Below are 22,550 nucleotides of genomic sequence, written 5' to 3'. Positions count from 1 at the left end.
TCACTGGTAAGAATTAATTTATTTGTGAAATAAACAACTTTACAAATACACCATCGTAACATCATTAGTCCCTCCCTTCCTGTTCCCTGGTGTTATAAAGATGTGACACCATTTAATGATTATATGGTATCGGTCTTACAAGTAAAGCACGTTTCCAAGACATGCTAATTTGTTTCAGATCCTCTTGAATTGCTTCAGAAGTTCCATGATTTGTGTTTATTTCAAAATTTCAGAAGTCGTTTAGTTCACATATGCCTGTCCAATCATTAACTAGATCATCATGGTGAAGCGTGAGGAGCACATTTCATATGTCTGTGAACTTGTCTCCACTGAAAATCGCAGCTCCACTTCTGTATTACCGAGTGCTCTGGCAGTATTGCTTGAGTTAAAGATGACATATAATCTAATATTTCATTCGTGATGTATAATATTAACACTTTCTATAACCCCACTATTTAGAACATTTCCACTCGGACAGGAACACTTCAAAAATAAACTTATGTTTTCCAACAAATTAATGCTGTTTATAAAACCATAAGTAAAACAATTATGTGCTCTGTTATTGTGCTTCACTTGGCTCTGTTAATTTAGACATTAACTAAATTATGCTTCTACATTATAGGCTTATACTTGGCTGCAGGAAGAGATGGGACCAGAATCTGACCCTGTGGTAGTTATAAGATTTTTGGGATCCACAGAAATGAGTACAGATCTTAAGAATCTGCTTCAAAGTATTTGTGAACAATTAGCAATTAATTACCGTTGCCTAGTACAAAGTTACCCTAAAAAGATTCATGATCTTCGGGACTTGTTTATAAATCTGTTGAATGAGTCTTCATTTCACAGACCACTGGTTATAATATTTGATGCCCTAGAGCAGCTTTCAGATAATGATGATGCTAGGAAACTATGGTGGCTCCCCATTCACCTTCCCCGTTCAGTACGGATAATCATGTCAACACTGCCGAACAAACATGGGATCCTGCAAAAACTGAGGTGCCTTATTCATGAAGAGGACAACTACATTGAGTTGATTTCAAGAGACAGAAAGATGTGCAGCCAAGTACTGAAACATCAGCTGTTGCATGTTAAAAGAAAAGTAACATCAGGGCAACAAATTTATGTCAATGAAGCTTTTTCAAAGTGCACACTGCCTATGTTTGTAAACTTAACCTTCAGAGAGGTTAGGAACTGGAGATCTCACAAAGATGTTGATGAGTCCTCCCTTTGTGTCACTGTTCATGAAAGCATCGAGCAGTTATTTTGGTCATTAGAAAACAAGTGTGGGCTAAAGCTGTTGTCGAGAGCACTGGGCTACATCACAATGTCCAGATCTGGCCTGAGTGAAATGGAATTGGAAGATATTTTAGCTCTTGACAACAGTGTTATGTATGAGCTAAATGATAGTGTCAGGCAATGTAACCCATTGAGGGTACCGTACATATACATTGCAAGGCTTAAGGAGGGCTTAAAGGGATACTTGATAGAGCGGCAAGTGAAAAATGTAACACTTCTAGTGTGGGCAAATAGGCACCTGCAGCTTATTGCCCAGAAACTGTATCTCCACAGTGAGGAAGATGTACATGAAATGCATACAATCATGGCAGAGTACTTCCTCGGTGTTTGGTCAGGTGGAAGAAGGAAATCTTTTTACAGCCAAGATCAGTATTTGAATGGGTGCCTTGACAATAACAGTAGAAGCATGAATGATGAGGAGAAGCACTGTGTGGATCTCACCTCTTTTGACAGGCAAGCACCTGATCAGCCATGGGTCTTTCAGTGTAATCCATTAGAGCCTGACATCTTTTTTGTCAATCACAGGAAAATGACAGAACTTTTGTATCACTTGACAAGATGTGGAAGATCAGACGATCTGCTGTGTGGTGTCATTATGAACTTCAGCTGGCTGTACACAATGATTAAAATAGGACAGTTTGACAAAGCACTTTCTGACATAGAACTGGCTTATAACTATTCACAAGAAAAGGAGCTGAAATTTCTGGCAAGTACCCTTCGCAGTATAAAGTTCAAAGTAACAAAATATCCAGGTTCACTCTCTGCTGAATTGCAACAGAGGCTCCTTCCAGTTGTCAGCTCATTGCCTAAATTGAGACACCTTCTTTTAGAATGTGACAAAGATGGACCCAAATACTGCTCTATCGTTCCTTTGCACTCCTCCATGGATGTGACTTACAGCCCCGAGCGACTACCCTTGTCATCCAGTTGTGTGCAGGTCACGGAGATCCTGCCTACTTTTAATCCAAATACAGTCATTGCTGCTCTGGAAAATGGCTCCATCAGTACTTGGGATGCAGAGTCTCGCCAGCTATTAAGGCAAATTACAACAGCTCAATCTGTTATCTTAGGGATCAAACTTACAAATGATGAAAAATATCTTGTAGTGGCTACAACAAAGAACACACTTTTGATTTACGATAATCAAAATTCCTGTCTTTTGTCTGAAGTAGAAATTAAGGGATCAAAACATTGTGGAATTGGGGGAAGCTCAAATTTTATAAATGGATTTACACTGTCCATTAATCATGCACTTGCTTGGCTGGAAGCCAGCAAAGATGTTACTGTAATAGATCTACTTTATGGGTGGCCTCTTTATCACTTCCACTGCTGGTATGAAGTGACTTGTGTACAGTGTTCTCCAGATGGAGTCTATGCATTCTGCGGACAGTACCTTAACACCACCACTATATTTCACTTAGGAAGTGGAGAGAAACTGTCCACCGTGACCTCTGAATTTTCAGGTGGATTTGTGAAATTTCTTCTTGTTCTGGACACTGCTCAAGAAATGGTGATGGTGGACAATGAGGGTGGCCTTTCAGTTTGGAACACTGAGGAAATCACAAATCCCCAACTGACAGATGACTTCGATTGCAGGAAAGAAGACAGCGAAGTTGTCAGCATTGAACTTTCTGAAGACCAAAGTGCAATTTTAATTTGTAAGGCACTCAGTATAGAACTTCTCGACACTGGCATGTGGAAAGTGGCTGAAAAGTTCAGAGCAAAACACAATGAGCGCTTTATATCTGCTGTGTTATCCAAAAACGGTGACTGTATAATTGCTTCTATGGAAAATACCTCAGCCATTTTTGTTTGGAGGAGAGATACAGGACAGTGTATGGCAAGCTTACAGGAAATCTCAGGAACCATAGTCAGACTAATTAAACCCAGTCACCATAACATGCTGCTATCCTTATCCACCAGTGGTGTCCTTTCTATCTGGGATATAGATATCATAACTGCTATGTCCAATATTGACAAATCTGGCAAACCCATCCAAAGACTGGTGTTGCCAACCAGAGGTGAATTAATTTATACACTGGATGGATCAGAATCTGTACATAAGTGGAACTTCAGCACTGGATTCATTGAAGCTGTGTTCAAGCATGAAGGTATTGTTGAAAACTGTGTGCTGACCTCTTCTGGAGAAATAATGATTACATCAGATGACAAATGTAGCCAATATGTATGGCACACCATTACCGGCGAAAATATCTTCCGCATTAATGGACAAAGGATATCTCAGCTGATGATTACACACAACGATCAGTTTGTCGTCTCGCTCTGTGAACAAAATGCCTCCAGAGTTTGGCGACTGGCCACGGGACACAGAGTTTGCAATATTTTAGTTGCCTTACAGAATGCGTTTATAACCACTGCTAATACATTTGTAGTTGGAATGACAAAGAATAAAGTGTTGGCAGTAAGTCTCTGGACAGGAAGCATAACCAAGAAATTTTGCTGCGATGATGGTGCAACCATTGTTAATATTAAATTGATCCCAGACTGCCCAGATATTGTAGTGTTTATAACATCCACTGAAACAGTGAACATCTGGAGTCTGACAGAGGAAGTAATCTGCAGGCGTGTACAACTGCCTAGTAATTTCTTAAAAGATTTAGAAGACTTTGAAATATCCCCCAATGGGAAGCTAGGAATTCTATCCCGTGGTGATGAGAACATCAATGTGCTTGATTTACACAGCGGCAAACTTCGTGTGGTTCATGCCCCTGGCATTATCTGGCGACAGAGGCTGTCCCGTGATGGCCGCTATCTTGTGTACATCTGTTTTCGTAATGAAGAGGATGATGACAATGGTGCCATCTCTAGCTTAATTGTAATGAGACTGGCTGATGGTAAAAACATTGGTGCTTGTTCCCTTTACAAAACTCCAACCTTTCTTTCTCTCTCACAGAGGCATTTGAATATTATTGTTGGCTTTGATGATGGAAGTATAGGTACTTACACTGTAGTGGATCGAGTAGATGCAGCACTGAAAATTAAAATTGCTACTTCAAACAGCCGTCAAATTTTCAGTAATGCAACGCAAGTGATTAGGCCAAAGTGTCACAATTATAGCTTCAAGGTGAATGCAGACTGCATTTGGAGAGAGTCTACTGAGGTGTTTGCAAGAGATAGCCCCCTCACAGTGACAGACCCTGAAACAAGCGAAACAACAACACCCAAAAAACATAACTACTGTTATGACAAAGTGTGCGCAGCCATAGATTGCAGAGGACACAATTTTGCTGCTGATAACTGATTAGAAACATGGACTTAGTTTTCCTGAATACATAATACATGTGCATAGGCTAGTCTTCTGATTCAAAAGTAAGTACCAGTGCATTTCTTGAAAGACGAAGAACAGCTGAGGGCAGGAATGCTGTTTTTCTCAACAAATATTCTTACATTTATGTGAACAAAAATAAGCAAAAAAAAAAATCAACCAAATGTGAAAAACATTTATCCAATGGGCGGCAGGGTTTTTAAAATTTTGGAATACAAGGTTTAGTCCAAGGTTAGATCCAGGGCCTTGACTGACAATTTCTAGCAATACTATTACAATTGTTATACCATTACAGGAATTAGAAAATCTTATTTGGGGGTTGCCACAGTTTTAGCTAGAGACAAAACTCAATTTATTGTTGGATAGGAGGCAAGACACTCTTTTATAATCCAGATAGCCTCGTTGTGGACAAAGCTAGGTCAACTGTTACCCTGAGTTTATACCCACTTGCAAACGTGTTTTTCTGCTTGATGGTGCAATGACAAGATGTCACCTGCCAACCTGGAACACTTGATGCATTCCATCATTTAAAGAAATAGCTACTTTTTTTAAAAAAAATTGGGATTAACATTTGGGTTGAAAGGGGTAGAAGCCAATCAACACCAAACACATCTACATGTGAGGAAATAAATCAGTCTTCATCTAAATGAAAGTACTGAAAGTTACAAACATTGCATGCAAGGATTTTTCTATAGTCTGATAAAAATGATAAAAACTAGTTATTACCTAGGTCATAAAAGAAGAAGTTTAACACTGAAATTGTATTGTTTTTCTGTCTCTTTTACAGTGCATATTAGTACTGGATAAAACAAATACTTTTTCAAAGAGAAAGGGCATTAACAGATAAACAGTCAAACACCTGTTCACTTCTCTCTCTATGTTAAAAGGTTACTTATTCTCTCTGTTGTATAAAAGTGTGGAATATCTCTTAAGTCCCTACAGTGATCTTAAGAGAAAGCTTTCAGACATGCCATGTATTATTCTTGATAGCGTTTGCCTTATTACTACCATTCCTATTCTTTCCAACACAGATCAGATGACCAAATACTCTGGGACTAACAGAATATGCCTGTATATGTGTTGAAATATTCCATAAAATCTAAAGGCTGTCCAAAGGTTCTTTACTGTTCCAATTGGTAATGGTTTACATACTGTATGTATGCTCCTTTATGTTTCACTTCTTGCTTTACGACTGTTCTGAGCCTTTTATACAGTTTTATCAGTTTCAAGACAGAAATTGTGAAATATTGTCAACTATTTTTTAAAAAACAGTTTCACCTAACTAAAAGAAGTAGCTATCTGTATCTAAAGGGTGAAAAGGTCCCCCCATCCCACTCTTTACTTATCTTAAACATGGCATGTCCTTGGCAAACTTTTAAAAGAATTTAAACAAACCACATTTTTCTTTTGGGGAAGTTAGAACTCCATGCCACTAAATTTCCAAGAAACGAATGCCAACCTAGGGTTTAACGTAGTGTGTGAATGTTCTATGTAAAAGCCAATATAGTATATCAAGTGACTTGAATGACTTTTCCTAACTTGTTTGCAACTTAATAGATCATATTGAATGTTTTTATGTAAAACTTTGTATTGTTGGGAAGAATTACCCAATCAGAGAGTTATATTTTCATAAATGTTAAATTTAGTTAAATTTTGTTACAGAGTTGTTAAATTAGAAATCTATTGCAGTCTTCAAACAATATACAGTCTTGTGTAATCATTGTTTGTATGAATAAACTAAGTAAACAAACTGCTATGTGTGTGGTTTTAATTTGTAAAGAAATTTCTGAAAGGGGACTAAATTTTTAGGGCCAGATCCTCAGCTGGTGTGAATCAACAAAGCTCCAATAGAACCTAAGCATTATTTTAAGGCCACAAGATCGGGGTGGGCAAACTCTTTCGCCCGAGGGCTACATCTGGGAATAGAAATTGTATGGCGAGCCATGAATGCTCACAAATTGGGACTGGGGTTCGGGGTGGGGGGGGAAGGTTCTGGTGGGGAGTGCAGGTTCCAGGGTGAGGCCAGAAATGAGTTCAGGGTGCAGGAGGGGGCTCCAGGCTGGGGAGTGAGGGGGGGTGTGAGGCCTCCAGCTGGGGGTGCGGGCTCTGGGGTGGGGCTGGTGATGAGGAGTTTGGGGTGTAAGAGGGTGCTCTGGGCTGGGACCAAGGGGTTCAGAGGGTGGGAGGGGGATCAGGGCTGCGGTGTGGGGAGACACTCAGGGGTGCAGGCTCTGGGCGGCACTTACCTCAAGCAGCTCCCAGAGGCAGTGGCATGTCCTTTCTCAGGCTCCTACATGGAGGCGCGGCCAGGCGGCTCTGCTCGCTGCCCCATCTGCAGGCACCGCCCTTGCAGCTCCCATTGGAGCACTGGAGGGGGCCATTGGACAGCATAGGAGCTGGAGGAGGACCAGCTCTCTGGCTGGAGCACCGATGCAGGGCCATGCTGTGGCTTCCAGAAGATGTGTGGAGCGGCCCCCAACCCTGTGCCCCGGCTGGAGCACCGGAGCCTGCGGGCCAAGCCCCAGACCGCACTCCCCAGTGGGAGCTCGAGGGCCGCCTTAAAATGGCTGGTGGGCCGGATCCGACCCGTGGGTCATAGTTTGCCCACCCCTGCACAAGATATAAGTGATGCACAGGTTTTACACTGGCCCTCTGCATGGGGATGAATTTCATTCTGACAAATGACAAGTACCTGAGAGGTATTGAATGCTTGCAGCTCCCATTGATTTCACAGAGCCCAGTACAGTACTCCTTGCACAAGAGCATTTCCCATTGACTTTTATGGGAGATTCTCCAACACAAGGAGTACTGAATGGGCCCATACTCAAACTAAATAAAAACTAAATATCTAAATTCAACTGTACAAAATGAAACAAAACAGTTGATTTGCCTATGAACCTGTAACATACCAAACATTGGCTGAGCTCGCTAAACTACTTGTTTCCTCAGATTGGTGAATAACTAGAAGCATTCTCTCAATATCTGTGACCTGCTAATTAGAAAAATACAGTGACACCAGAAAACTGAGTTAATAACAGAACTTAACCCAGCCTGCAGAACATGGATGTTTAAAAAACAACAAAGAGATATCAAGATTTTAAACTGACCCAGTTCTGCTCAGTTCAGGAGCCAACCTTGAGCCTTGGCCCACAGAAGCTTGGTAGAGGCCTACAGCTTCCAGATTTGTTGCTGACTCTTCAGGAGAGAATGCAACAATTCACTTTATCATTGGTAGTACAAATTACATCTCCAGAACAAACTGTCTGCTTCTCCCAAACTGAATGGCTTGATAAGTCTGCTCAGGAGGAGTCTCTCATCTAAATTTTAAAAGGGGAATTAAGCTGAAGTGTGAAGGAGGAGTCGTCTTTGGTGGACAAAGCTAGGCCTGAGGTCAGTCACAGAGAGTATGTCTACACTGCAATGTAAGCTCAGAGTTAGCAGAACCTGAGTTAGCAGACACTGGGTTTGTTAACATAGGGCTTGAGGGTTTAAACCAGGGGTCAGCAACCTTTCAGAAGTGGTTTGCCGAGCATTCATTTATTCACTCTAATTTAAGGTTTCGTGTGCCAGTAATACATTTTAAAGTTTTTAGAAGATCTCTTTCTATAAGTCTATAATATATAAGTAAACTATTGTTGTATGTAAAGTAAATAAGATTTTTTAAATGCTTAAGAAGCTTCATTTAAAATTAAATTAAAATGCACAGCCCCCCAGACCGGTGGCCAGGACACGGGCAGTGTGAGTGCCACTGAAAATCAGCTCGCGTGCCGCCTTCGGCATGTGTGCCAGAGTTTGCCTACCCCTGGTTTAAACTCATTTGAAGTCCTAGGTTAGGAATTTTTGAAACTTGAGTCCCAACCTGGGTCTGCAGCATCTACACTGCATTATGTGGGCATGATTCCAAACACCTATATCCCAGACTTCCTAGCACCCTTCCAAAATGTGGCCAGTCTAGCCCTTTGTTAGTGCAGTGTGGAAAAACCTGACTGTCCACCAAACTTAATTGTCCAGAGGACAAAGAAAGTCAGCCCGTGGGATTGTGGGTTACTTTTAGTAGACTTCCAAACCACAGGTCCATGGGGCTGCGTCTAACCTACAAAGCAATAGGGCTTGAATCCTAGGTCCCCGTGTGACTCAGGCTTGGCATTCACCCCCACGGGGTCCTGGGACCTTGTGCTCTGAGCCCTGAGTTAGCACGATATGTGTGTAGATAGAAGGGAATTAGGTTTGAGCCTGAGTTTGAACCCTGGGCTTACGCTGTAGTGTAGACATATCCAAAGAGAACATTGAATACCAACCATTTTCCTCTCAGCCATTCTCTGTGAAAGCCTTCAGTAACAAAGGCAACATGAAATCAAAAGGTTATATAACTGAATCTCCAATGAGAAGAAATACCTTCCTATTCCTCAACACTTGCAGATAACTTTTCCTGACCGTACATTTGTGACACTTCTCAGGGCACCCATGGCAGTGAGTCACCTTGTTACCGGCACATCCACCAATGTGATATATGTCATCATGTGCCAGCAATGCCCCTCTGCCATGTACATTGGTCAAACTGGACAGTCTCTACGTAAAAGAATAAATGGTCACAAATCAGATGTCAAGAATTATAACATTCATAAACCAGTCGGAGAACACTTCAATCTCTCTGGTCACGCGATTACAGACATGAAAGTTGCGATATTACAACAAAAAAACTTCAAAACCAGACTCCAGCGAGAGACTGTTGAATTGGAATTCATTTGCAAATTGGATACAATTAACTTAGGCTTGAATAGGGACTGGGAATGGCTAAGTCATTATGCAAGGTAACCTATTTCCCCTTGTTTTCCCCCCCCCCCCCACAGACGTTCTTGTTAAACCCTAGATTTGAGCTGGAAATGGCCCACCTTGATTATCATACACACTTTAGATAAGCTATTACCAACAGGAGAGTGGGTTGGGGGCGGGGGGGAGTAGGAAAAACCTGGATTTGTGCTAGAAATGGCCCAACTTGATTATCATACACATTGTAAGGAGAGTGATCACTTTAGATAAGCTATTACCAGCAGGAGAGTGGAGTGGGGGGAGAGAAAACCTTTTGTAGTGGTAAACACCCATTTTTTCATGGTTTGTGTGTATAAAAAGATCTTCTATACTTTCCACAGTATGCATCCGATGAAGTGAGCTGTAGCTCACGAAAGCTTATGCTCAAATAAATTGGTTAGTCTCTAAGGTGCCACAAGTACTCCTTTTCCTTTTGTGAATACAGACTAACACGGCTGTTACTCTGAAACTTGTTACCACTGCCTCCAGCGCGACCGAGTCATGCCTGTGCCCAGCTGGGTGTCAGCTCCCTAACACAACCAGCCTGTCAGCCCCTCAAGCAGTCTCCTCTGGGCTACACCAGCTCTGCCCAGGCCCGCCGACAGCAATTCCGGGCCCCAGGGAAGAACAGTCAATGGCCCCCCTAGAAAGGGAAGGCTGGGGTTTACAACACCACTTTCTATCCTATTGATAGATAACACATTAAAACCCACTATGCATAAGTTGTGGCCTTACGTGATCAAGTTAACTTTTTTTTCCCAGTTACAGCACCAGTGTTAAAAAAATTGTGAACCTAAATATAAGATGTAGAATTTATTTTGAATTATATATTTAATTTAAATATATTATGGAATTAATATATAAAAAACATTTAAAGAAGAACAAAGTAAGAACACACCTAAAGTATCAAGTATGCTAATTAGACACCTAATCATGATTCATGTGTAATCGAAAGACAAGGAAAAAACTGATATACAAGATGTAACTGAATATGACCAACAAAGTTAAAACATATAATACAAAGCTTGTGCTGCTGGTGCTGTGGGACATTGACACCCAGAGCAATGAGATGGCAGGTATGGTGCGCCACATCTACCGGGGGACGTGGCCAGGGGCAAAGGCAGAGGGAAACCCGCGCCTCGTTCCGTGGCTGAGCGGTGGAGGAGGCCCCTCATCCTGCGCTTGCGATAGCATCCCATCAGCCAGTGCTAGGAGTAGTGAAGGGGGGGGCTAGCCCCAGCTGCCTCTCAGCAAACTTAGAGAGACTCGATTGGGTGGCTGAACTTGCTGGCTTGTGTCTGGGGCAGAGCTGCAGCCCGGGGAGAGGAAATATGGTAGCACAGAGGGAGCTTGTTCCTCTTTAAAGTCTCCCTGTCCTCAGACCTACAGCCAGAAGGCCGGCACAGCAGCTCCCGAGCGGCCAGAGGAGGCAGCAAGCTCCGCAGTTCCCAGGCTGCTCTTGCTGACGCTCTGCCGGATTGCCAGACCAGCAGGGTGCAGCAGAGCTCTGGCAAACTGTCACTGTCACAATGAGGGACGGCGCTCTGGACACAGCCGCGGCAGCAGGAAACCAGGTTTCTTTTTATCTTAATTATTATTTAAAAAATACGTATCTATCTCATCCACCCAGGCCCTTTTAAATTGCCGGACCTCTGGGCAATTCACCCCTTTGCATCCCCCTTCCCCTGTCGGCAGGCCTGGCTCTGCCTTTGCCGTACAGGTAAAGCCAGCCCCCGAATCCTTTCAAAGTATCCCCTGTGGTAACTAGCCCCGCATCACTGGATACCCACAAAAGTCCCAGATCCTTTGTTCCCCAAGGAATGGTGTACTCCCGTTTACCAGTTTTACCTTAAATCACCATCCCTGTGTAACACACAGCACTTATAGTAATTATAGTAAAACAAAAGAAAATTTAAGAAAAAAATTGAGCTTTAAATAGAAGTGAGTGAGTGATGAGTGATGGAAACAAATGGTTACATATCAAATAAAATCATAAAATATGAACTACGGCCTAAGTGATGGAAATGTGAACTACGGAGTGAGTGATGGAAACAAATGGTTACATATCAAATAAAATCATAAAATGTGAACTACGGCCTAAACTTATTAAGAGTTACCTTCCCTATCTAATACAGTAGTTTCTCACCCCAAAGTTCTCAGATCATTCCTGTTCACTGCCAAGTGTTTTTCGTGTTTGTAGTTTGGTGGTTTTCCCATTGACTTTTCTGAGTTGGTGCAAGGGTGCAATTGAGCAATAAATGAAATAATCAGCTAGCAAGAGAGGGGTGAAAACTCCCTCCCATCTGAATGGGCATTGCCAAGACATGATTCCCTGGTGACCAAATTTCATTCCAAGACCATAATGGCATAATTTTCAGCATAGTCACAATATTCCTTAAATATTACCCATACACACACATTACAATGTTTATGAATATCGACAGGTTACAGGCTTTCAGTGGACCCTCACATGCTACCGTTTATGGATAAATACCATGAAAGCAGTGTATTAGGTGTAGTGAGTCTATCAGGACTGAGACGGGGTAGCTTGTAATGAACAGTGAATCCTTTGCTAATTGGGACCAATGGGCCTCCCTATCACAGCACTGAAAGATATGGCAAACCAGTTTGCAGAAAATTACTCCAGCCTAGGAAAGCACAAGTTTGAAATGCCTTCAGTGTAAGACCTCTGCACTCTCATTCCCCTAGTACAGTCACAATATAGGGCAGTGCTTCATTTGTAATGAAAGAGGTGCCAGGGATCAAGTAATTTTTTACATCCATAACTGATGCAGCGAGCCCAGAGGTGCCGGGGCTACGAATTGCCAAGCCTAGAGATGCTGGGGCTCAGCCCTGGCAAGCATGGCACAAATTAAGCACCGGCATAAGGCCCTATGCTGCCCTCCTTCCCAAGCCCCCGTGCAGAGGACATATTGGGGGGACTTGCTATGGGGACTCTGGGCTGCTCCAAACTGCAGAGCAGCCTACAGGCAGCCCTCAGGAGGCTGTTGTAAATTGGCGCACCCCTGCGCTAATATACACTGTGAACTGCTTCCAAAATAACAAGGGCACAAAGCTGGCTTAAAGCACAAAATCTTAACCGTTATCTTAAATTAGATTGTAAGATATTTGGAGTAGGGATCATGACATCTAGTGTTTGTGCAACACACAACACAAAGGGACTGCAATTCTCACTGGGGCCGTTGGGCATTACCATAATGCAAATAATAAATAACTCAAGTTATTAAAATTCTGAATAAAGCCTGTTCAGCAATTATTCAGGTCGCGTGTTAGGAGAGAGAAAGGGCAGCATTCTGAAAGGGCCTTTCGTTGATATACTTTTCTGGTCCCTGTATCGAGCAATGCCAGCTTGATTTTTGATACACCATTTTGCAGGTAATCAAACCAAAATGTGTGCAAGGCCCTCTGGATAGTTCTAATGAAGGATTCGTTTATCAACAATCACTGTCAAGTATTTAGACTGCAAATGTGACCCACTTTAAAGTTGTTATAATCCACTGAGGAATGTACTCAAGATTATTGGAATGCTACTTTCTAAAGTACTGAGTGGCTAAAGAAAGAGGTAATGGGATACAGAGCTTCTCACCTTTAGATTACCTTTTAAATGTGAAAAGAAAAGGAGGACTTGTGGCACCTTAGAGACTAACAAATTTATCTGAGCATAAGCTTTCGTGAGCTACAGCTCACTTCATCGGATGCATTCAGTGACTGCAGGAATCTTGATTCAGTCACTGAATGCATCCGATGAAGTGAGCTGTAGCTCACAAAAGCTTATGCTCAAATAAATTGGTTAGTCTCTAAGGTGCCACAAGTACTCCTCTTCTTTTTGCGAATACAGACTAACACGGCTGCTACTCTGAAACCTTTTAAATGTGGTCACTTTGGTAGTCACTGAAAGTCACTCATTGCCATTTGACTGCAGGTTAGTGGTCATGTGAAATGAATTGAAGGTCTCAGGCTAGGTGTTTCTAAATCACAATGTCCAACCTCTCAATATAGAGCACATAGAGACTAACCCTTTGGTTATGAGCCCTCCAGGTAAAGTTTTGAGCCATCTTATTAGGAACAATGGCAGGAAGCTTCCCCTGCTGCTGCCACGCAGTATCTGTGCTGTGATGAAACAGAGACCTTTACTACCCAGGACTGCCAGCTTGGTGCTGATTTCACCTAAAAGCAAAGGCCTCAATCCTGAATTGCATACAGGAGCTCTGCCCCGATCCCACTGTCATGACCTTCCACATGCTCGTACTGATATTATTTCGACACCGACAAAAAGTAGTAGGTCTCTGCTCAAGTGGCGTACATGCCAAGGCCCTGATCCTACAAACATTTCAGTACATGCTTCACTTTAAAGTCCTATTGACTGTAATGGAACTTCTCACAGGCTTAGAGCGATGTGTATATGTGAAAGTTTCCAGGACTGGGGCCTCAATGACATGGATAACTGAGGCCTCAATGAGCATTCTAGGTGCTTTATGGCATAGATTAAAATGCAACATCCCAGAAGACGATGATGTGTGGAGACCATTTTTGTCTATATATTTTAGGAGGGGCTAGTAGTGCCACCTATTATTAAGGTTGCCCGACACTTCCTATTATAAAACAGACTCCAACAAGAGACTGCTGAATTGGAATTAATTTGCAAATTGGATACAATTAACTTAGGCTTGAATAGAGACTGGGAATGGTTGAGTCATTATAAAAAGTAACCTATTTCCCCTTGTTTATTCCTTTCCCCCCTTCCCCCCCCCCCCACTGTTTCTCAGACGTTCTTGTTAAACCCTGGATTTGTGCTGGAAATGGCCCACCTTGATTATCATACACATTGTAAGGAGAGTGATCACTTTAGATAAGCTATTACCAGCAGGAGAGTAGGGTGGGGGGAGAGAAAACCTTTTGTAGTGATAAACACCCATTTTTTCATGGTTTGTGTGTATAAAAACATCTTCTGTATTTTCCACAGTATGCATCCGATGAAGTGAGCTGTAGCTCACGAAAGCTTATGCTCAAATAAATTGGTTAGTCTCTAAGGTGCCACAAGTACTCCTTTTCTTTTTGCTAATACAGACTAACACGGCTGCTACTCTGAAACCTATTATAAAACTGTTTTCAATTGTTTGTAACTTTGCCACACTTTAACTGTTTGAGCTGAAATATTCCACACCAGGTGTCCGCCTCAGGATGATCTTTTTTGGAAAATTTCAGCCAAAATGGTTCAGCTGTTTCTGAGAAAGAGGTTAGGGCAAAATAACTTGTTTTCCCCAATTTAACAAAGCCAGACCTGCTGGGGGGGAGGAATCAATTGGGACAAGGAGCCTGTGGGGGAGATTGGGACTGGAAGCTAAGCAAGGGGGAGGAGGAAAACTGGCACTGGGAGATGGGATGAGGGAGGAGACTAGGACTGGGAGCCGTGAAGAGAAATGGGAGTGGGGCCATAAAGCCAGTAGCTGGGGGGAGATTGGGATTGGCTAGGCAAAGAGACTGGAACTGAGAACCAGTGGATGGGGTAATGGGGAAGAGTGGGGAGGCAGATCTGATGCAAGTCAGGGTGCAAAGGAGACAACTGACACTGGCTGAGCAAAGAGATTGGGACAAGGAGCTGGGAAGAGGTCACACTAAAATTGGATGGGGAACCCAGTGGGGGAAGACTGGGACTGAGAGCCATTGGGGATGGGAAACCTGGGACAACTGGAGGACAGGAAGGAGGAGAGAGACAGATTGGATAAGGAGTCAGGAGGGGGAACCAGTGACTGGCTAGACAAGGAGACTGGGACTGGAAATGGGGGAAGACTGGTATGGGCAGTGCAGAGGGGCAAACCTAGGATTTGCTGGGCAACAAGAATAGGACTGAGATAAGAAGCCTGAGGGGTGGACACTGGGCCTGGCTAGATGAAGAGAATGAGACTGGGATGAGAAGCCAGGGTGGGGAAGAGACAGGACTGGGACAAGTACAAGTTGGAAGGGAGAGGCAAAAGAGGTCAAGGTTGGGGAGAATGGGGCAGAAGAATCTGTGCTCACTAGAGGACACTCCGCTCTAGAGCCTGGAATGGAACCCAAGGCTCCTGAGACTCACCATTCCTCTGCTGTTAGCAAATATCTGTGAATCCCAGCAGCAAAATGTCTCATCCCCCTCAAATGCTGGACTACAGGATGTCAATCTATCACTGCTCTCAATTATTCTGTTCGGTTAAGTGGCAGAGGCCTGTGTCATGAAGCTAAAGGTTCCAAACCTGCCGATGAACAGTGGGTGGGAGTGTCCATATGATGCCACATAATGGAATGTGTTTGGGGGTTTTTTCAGTTTGCTTTTGTAAAAACCTAGGAAATTATACACAAAACAATTATGTTAAAAGAACACCATTAAGATTGCAAAGTTAAGCACTCAAAAATTAAAAAGTGCCAGAATAAAGTTTGCCAGAGCAACCTTAATTCTGTCCCATTATCCTATGTATTACGATGCAATGTTTAATTACAGAATCACATATTATGATGTCCTCAGAACCCCAGCCTCATAAAGTGCACAAGATGGAACTGCTGTAAGGATGAATCAGGGCTGTGCAGTGAAGAAGGCTGTTGTCTGTATCATTTATTAGAGAAGATGGACAGTGTGTACAATTTGAAGTAATGGAAACGGGAGGGTCTAGGCCCACACAAAATTAAAGGCCCTCCCCTTCAACTAAAGGGAGAAACCACTAAGTCCAGGCTCCAGTTGATTACAGGGAACAACAAAGGAGAAAAGAGGATTGGTAGGGAGGTCAAAGGTAGAAAATCCAGGAATCGGAAGGGAACACCTGAGCAGAGAACCCAGTGCTCTTCTAAAGCATCCCAGGAGTCAGTGGACACTGCCCAGAGGAACTCTGCACAGAGATGTAACTAAACAGCTGTCAGGGATGGTCTAGAGAATACATATTCCTGTCTTGAGCACAGGGGACTGGACTAGTTGACCTCTCGATGTTCCTTCCAGTCCTATAATTCTGTGAACAAGGGAACAAAAATAGGCCCCAGTCATAGAGTACCTGCCCGTCCAGCTTCCTACTCTTGGTGTGATGGATGGCCATCTTGGCCAGCACTAGGAGGAGGCTGACAAGGAGGTCCCAGGACTTTAAAAAGTGCAGCCAGAACCTCAGTAAGAGGTTCTGGAAAAGCCAGAATATGAGTGGCAACCATATGCACCCTACATAGACGTGTGCCAGGGTGTCTCTCTCACTGCAAAAGGGACAGGAGTCAGGGAAGTTGTGAACTGTGCCAGGTACATGCTCATGCTCACGGCTCCGTGAAGGAGCTGTCAACTGATATCTCCAGTGGGCCATGGAACCAGTGTGGAGTACACACAGGCCCACTAAGTTTCATTGCCCTCCTCAGGTGGCGCAGGTCCTGTCACTTGGTGTCAGGGTGGGTCACGAGGGAGAGGAAGTGGATGGTACAAAGCACAAGCATGTACAGATGTTCTCTGGGCACAGTTCAGAGGTGGACAGGCTGGATATCGTTCATGGGACATGTAGGGGGTAGCCAGAAAGGTTCACAGAGCAGGGGGCCAATGACAAGGTCCGGAGGGCCAGAGGTGAGAGATAGGTGGGGAGCACCCTCCTGCAGAACACGCACAAGCAAGAGAAGCAGGAGGCAAGGCTGCCCTCACCTCCTGGAGCACACAACAGGGGACACACAGGATAACAATCCCATGAGCTGGCTAACTGCTGGGGGGTCCACCCAGTCCCTCCAATCGTAGTCCAGGAGGTCTCTGACTCTGGTGACACTGGCCAGGACCAACCTCTGGTGCACCAAGGGGAACTCTATCACCTGCACACTATGGTGTGGATTGTGTAGCAGGGGCTCTCAGAGAAGATCCTCCCTCTTGGTGGCTGCTAAGGACCTGGTCACAGAGATTAGCTTCCAGGTCTTGAGAGGTCCTGGTAGAAGACGAGCAGCTCAGAGAGGTCTCAGGGGACCTCTCAGGTGGAGATAAAAGAGCTGCCGGTTGTATCAGAGCCCTCGGAGGTGGCAGAGAAAAGAGTGCACCAGCACACTCCAGGCTGGACTATCTGCACCATAAAGGACTCTCTGCAGGACCTGAAGGCAGAAGGCATGGACTTAACTGCAGATGCAGACCAGGCCCTGTCTGCACTCTCACAAGAGGAAACTCATGACCCCTGCAGAGACCCAGTGCAGCCCCGACGAGAAAAACTCCAGGATCATCTTCTTTGAACAGTGTATAGTAAATGAGGCAGGGGATTGCAGGAAAAGAAACAGCCGCCTCATGGTTAAGGCGGCTTAATGCTGACCTATAGAACTGGATTTTATCCCTGCCTGTGCCACAGAGTACCTATGTGATGCTGGGCAAGTCGTTTAACCCAAATTTTACACTGATGATCTCTAACTGTGTGTTACTCATTTTCTGGGTACCTGACTTGAAACCTTAGGGTCTGATCAGCAGAAGTGCTGAGCACTCACAGCTGCAACTGAAATCACTGGGAGCTGTGCACTGAAAATACGAAGTGCTATATATTGTTAAGTACTCTGAAAAATCAGGTCCTAAGCATCTCAAATTGGACACCCACAATTAGTGGATACATCCGCCCGCCCCTCCTTCAAGTCTCACTGTGTCTCAGTTCCCCATCTGTAAAATGGGGATAATAATACACTCTCATCTCACAGGGATGTTGTGAAAATAAATTAATATTTGTGAAGAACTCAGATACTATAGTGATAAGCACCGCAGAAAATCCCAAAAGGAAATTAATAATTCTGTCTTCACAGCAGCAAATAAGGCCTGGGACCACCCAGTGAACAAATGAGGAGAAAACAAAATATTGAATTAAGAGAGCACCATCTATGCTATGCACTGAATGAGGCAGGGTCCTGTGGAAAAAAACAGTATGTTATCATATAATTAAAGTCTTATCATAATGCATACACACATGTAGGGGCTAAATTAAGGTTATACTGGTAACCTGAATTCTGGCATTTCCTAACTTTTGAGTGCTTGACTTCGCAACCATAATAAATGTTCTTTAAATGCAGTTTTTTTGTATGTAATATGTATATGTAAAATAAAGACAAGAAGTGATTAGAACAAGAAGGGTCAGATTGTGAACTCCTTGCCGTGTTGATAAGCACTAATTCAGATGAATGACTTCAGAAGGACTACCTGGGTGAATAACTCCACACCAGTGTGAGTAGCGGGTCCACAAACTGGCTCAAAAGTTTTAGGTTAAATAAAGACTAGGAATTCCATGTGTAGGGCCAGATCCTCCCACGCTTACTCATGCTGACCACCCTGTTCCACAGATAACCGCATTGAAATCACTTTCAGATCAGACTCTGACTCATAGTGAAGGTTGTCACCTGTCACCTGCTCATCTCACTAGACTGAATCCTAATCCCACGCAAAGGCAAAGTAACATAAATGGAAGCAGGAGCAAGCCCATGGGGCCCAATTCTGATCTCACACCAGTGTAAATCAGGTGGAAGCAATATAAGTGAGATAAGCATGCCACACGTGCCTAGGTGCAGCACGGGAAACAAACAAGGGTGGGTATCTCAAAGTATACCGGCTGTCTCTGTGAAGTCAGGGTCACTCAGTGTACATTCCAAAACACCCCACAACCCTGCGGCAGCGATTTTCAGAGCTCAGGTCACCTGACTTGGGGGAAGTCTCAGAGCCCAGGTTCCAGCCCCCGCGGGAACATCTACACTGCTATTTTTAGCCCATGACGCATGCTGGAGTTCAGCTGACCCAGGCTCTGACTCTTGCTTCCATGGAGATTTTTTTGCAGTGAAGAGGTACCTGCAAGAGACTGGTGATTCCTTACAGTTGCCATCAGAACCTTAAAGTTGGAACCTTCATCATAGTTTAATGTAGGCTTTTTTTTAATTTAAAACATTCCTGATTCTTTAAGCCCCTTTTCATCCATGCTAAAAACATAGGAGGAAGAACTAAATGTGCCAAACAGCTATTGTAGAAGTTATTGGAGTTAGCATGCAGTCTGAACGCTCAGCTATGCTTAGCCTTTAAACAACATACTTTTTCCGTTTACATTAAGCACATCCAAAGCAATTTTTGTTAATTTGTTTCCTGGCATCTTATGTTTAGCCTTTGAATATGTAGCTAGAGAAAGGGCAGCTGTAAGAAACTGAGGCTAGGTGGCGCAGTTGTTTTACACATTAATGTTTCATCTTCTGAGCCCTGTGTCCAGTTTACTGAGGCCACAAGTGAAATGAATCCAACGTTCTGAAATCTATACCATCCCCGGTGCACATCAGAAAAATCACCATGGGGCAACTCCTGCAGACTGTACATACATGAATTGTCAATAAGATTCCTCACATGAGTAAGGCAATCAGGGTTTAGTGGCACATTTTTCAGCATGATCAGTGTTCTCTTCTCGCAGCAAGGACCAGGACTGAAGTAACTGGGTATTGCTGGTCAGATCAGAGTTATGCTGGCAAAGTTGTATAGTCCCATACATATAGTTATTGTTATTTTCTAATGCATGATAGCAATGCACCCACCAGTAGAGTAGCTGTACCCAAGACTATCAGCCTCATTTTCATAAGCCCTAAAACAAAAACAAACAAACAAATCAATAAAAAGGATTTAGTAGAATATTTCCAAAGTCTCATCTGGTTAGAGAAAAGTACGTGGGCAGTTTTGAACCCACAGCTCTGAAACAACCGACTGGGATTGTACAATGTTGTTGTGATGCAGCAAGTTCCTTCCAAGACTCAGCCTACAATCTCTAGGAATATCAAGAATCAGTATTTTAACTGATGTGACTGGAGAAAAAAATTAATTTGCCTGGCTGCCTGCAGGAATCTCCTAAAATCTCTCTTCTTACAACAAGGCACTCCCTCCTTCTTACAACTAGGAGTGGGACAAGTAAGCACTCTCCTTTCATATCCTATCTGGAAGTAATACCACACCCAGAAGGCAGCTGTTCCAAGAAAACCAATAACTTCTATGGACAGGTCTGATGTCACCCCTGTAGGCATATCTCTCAGCTGGAGGACTGAAATCTGAGCAGCAGCAGCACCCAACATGGTGGTGACTATAATTCAGTGCCAGGTACCTGATCTGAGAGGGGAACTTTCTGGTCAGCTTAGTTCGTGACTTGGGAGAATCTAATATATAGAATACTCAAAATGCAGTAAAAGTCTGGGGATGCATAAATTGCCTTGGAGGGTTTTTTATACAAGTTACTGTCCCAGAGAAAAGGAATAAGATGGCACATTTTCTTTTTTTATCCTGACCATAAAACAACAAAGTTTGTCAGGTTTCATATCCAGCTTGCAGGTAAAGGGTTACAGATTCTAGGAAGTATTAAATTCAAACTTTAAGGGATTTTATTTTCATCTACAGTCACATGATACCTTCATACCCAATGATACTAACTACAGTGTCTCATTAAGAGGTCATGCAAACTCTCAAGCTAAACAAGGCATTCTTACATATTTAACATTCAAATGCAGAAACCAAGCTAAGCCATGGGAGATCGTAATCAGAAAAGAGCTACACTTCCTGACCAACACAAAAGCTGCAGGTAGGAAACGTTCTTGCTCTTTTACGTTTTAAACTTCCAAATGTTAATTGTACTTTCAAGAGAAATTGTTTACTGGGCATTTACTGCACTCTGTTTAGTTTTAACTTTTAGAAAAATCTTTCTAATAGTTTTGTCCTGAAAACATTTAAACTCGTTGATATTTCACCTGTTGCAGGGACAGTACTGTTTTCCAGACAGAGACACAGACCGCTTAGCAGAAAACCAAAGCAGATCAGATACCTTCTTTTTAAACTACTTCTGACTAATAAAAACCTAAACCTAAAAAGATTTTTAAGTTAATCTTTTTTTTTAATCTAACTGGTCATTTTAGCAATTATTAGGGTGTATTTTGAAATAATAGTTACTATACTCTTTATGTCTGAAAACGGAGGATTTAGGGAACCTCTGATTTTATTTATGCCTCCTGTGAATTGCGTATTGTTTGAGTCACTTCAGTGAAACTGTGGTTTAGTGCATATGACTGCCTATTAAAATTATGTAATTCCAGTTTTCTCCCTTCTAGAATTTGGTGCACCTTTGTGAAAACTTGCAAGATAAATAAGAGGCAGGTGGAGGTGGGGAGGGGACTTCAAAAATCTAAAGACAGAGCAGAATCTAGAAATGGAGGGATGCAAGTAGTGATTATAATACTTCAGTTAAAACTTGGGAAATCAGGTATGCAAGTTACAGCAAGCCATGTTTACTTACACATGGAATGGCATGAGGTTTCACTGACCTTGTCAATATCATGGAGGGTCATATTTTCACTTTTGTTGAAGAATTTTTCTAGTGTACAATGTTGGGCAAAAATGGAGCTCTTTCTCTCTCTCTGTCTTGAAGATCTTGTCTTTCCACCTATGTTTTCCCTTAAACATCATAATTGTTTCAGATAATGCACTATCCACTCACCATTATGTTCCCTTCGCAGGAATGCAGTACTCCATCTTGTTTGACAATGCTACCTCTATTTTCCATAATATTGTCCCCTTGGGGATTCCTGTTGCTTCCAACAAATTAGTAGTGTTTATTGATTTACAGTTTATAAACTACAGTAGTTCTGGCAGAGAAGTGATGCGTTCAAGGAAGGTATTTTTGTCATCTTTCTGTGTAAAGCTGTATAAAGTGTTCTCTTGTCCCATCTGCTATCAGCAGGTATTAAAAGCAGAGGAGAATAATAATACTTAGCACTACCTTGCATTCTGTGGCCAAGTTTTCAAAGTGCTCTACAAAGGAAGCTACTGTCACCCACATTTAACAAATGGGGAAACTGAGTACCCAGAGAGGTTATCAGCTACATTTTCAAAACTGGACGCTGATTTTTTGTTCACTTTGTATGTGCCCAATCTGAGACATCTTGGGCCTGATGTTCAGAAGGGCTCAGGTGAAATCAGGCCCAAGATGTCTCAGTTGGACATCCAAAAACCTATAATCAGCCAAGATGGTGTCCACTTTTGAAATTCTGGCCAGAAGTGATCGGCATAAGGCCACACAGTGATTTCGTGGCAGAGCCAAGAACAGAATTCAGCCAGGTCTATTAAGGCTGTGGGGCCATATCAGTGTTCTGAGTGTATATTACTTTTCAGAAAAGAACAGCAGGATTT

General features: G+C 42.9%; 2 protein-coding genes across 8 annotated transcripts in view; both read left to right on the top strand.

The window, feature by feature from the left end:
* The window catches only part of NWD2 (NACHT and WD repeat domain containing 2), a 143,655-nt gene extending 137,438 nt beyond the window's left edge, over positions 1-6,217 (top strand). For 4 of the 6 annotated variants that reach the window (XM_074951559.1, XM_074951561.1, XM_074951564.1 and 1 more), the window contains one exon: positions 623-6,216. In XM_074951559.1, the coding sequence (XP_074807660.1) occupies positions 623-4,558 (3,936 nt within the window). In that variant the 3' untranslated portion in view covers positions 4,559-6,216. Of the gene's footprint in view, positions 1-622 lie in introns of all 6 variants that reach the window. The other 2 variants (XM_074951560.1, XM_074951565.1) reach the window with 1 other exon arrangement.
* Positions 6,218-20,455: 14,238 nt separating this feature from the next.
* Positions 20,456-22,550, top strand: part of PGCKA1 (PDCD10 and GCKIII kinases associated 1) — a 64,332-nt gene continuing 62,237 nt past the window's right edge. Inside the window, exons 1-2 of one of the 2 annotated variants that reach the window (XM_074950120.1) lie at positions 20,456-20,474; positions 20,879-20,949. The gene's annotated coding sequence lies outside the window, so the exon portion shown is untranslated. Of the gene's footprint in view, positions 20,475-20,570; positions 20,950-22,550 lie in introns of those variants that run through there. The other variant, XM_074950122.1, reaches the window with a different exon arrangement.

This window comes from Natator depressus, chromosome 4 (assembly GCF_965152275.1).
Source record: "Natator depressus isolate rNatDep1 chromosome 4, rNatDep2.hap1, whole genome shotgun sequence".
Classification (NCBI taxonomy): Eukaryota; Metazoa; Chordata; order Testudines; family Cheloniidae; genus Natator; species Natator depressus.
This window is presented reverse-complemented; position numbering and strand designations above follow the sequence as displayed.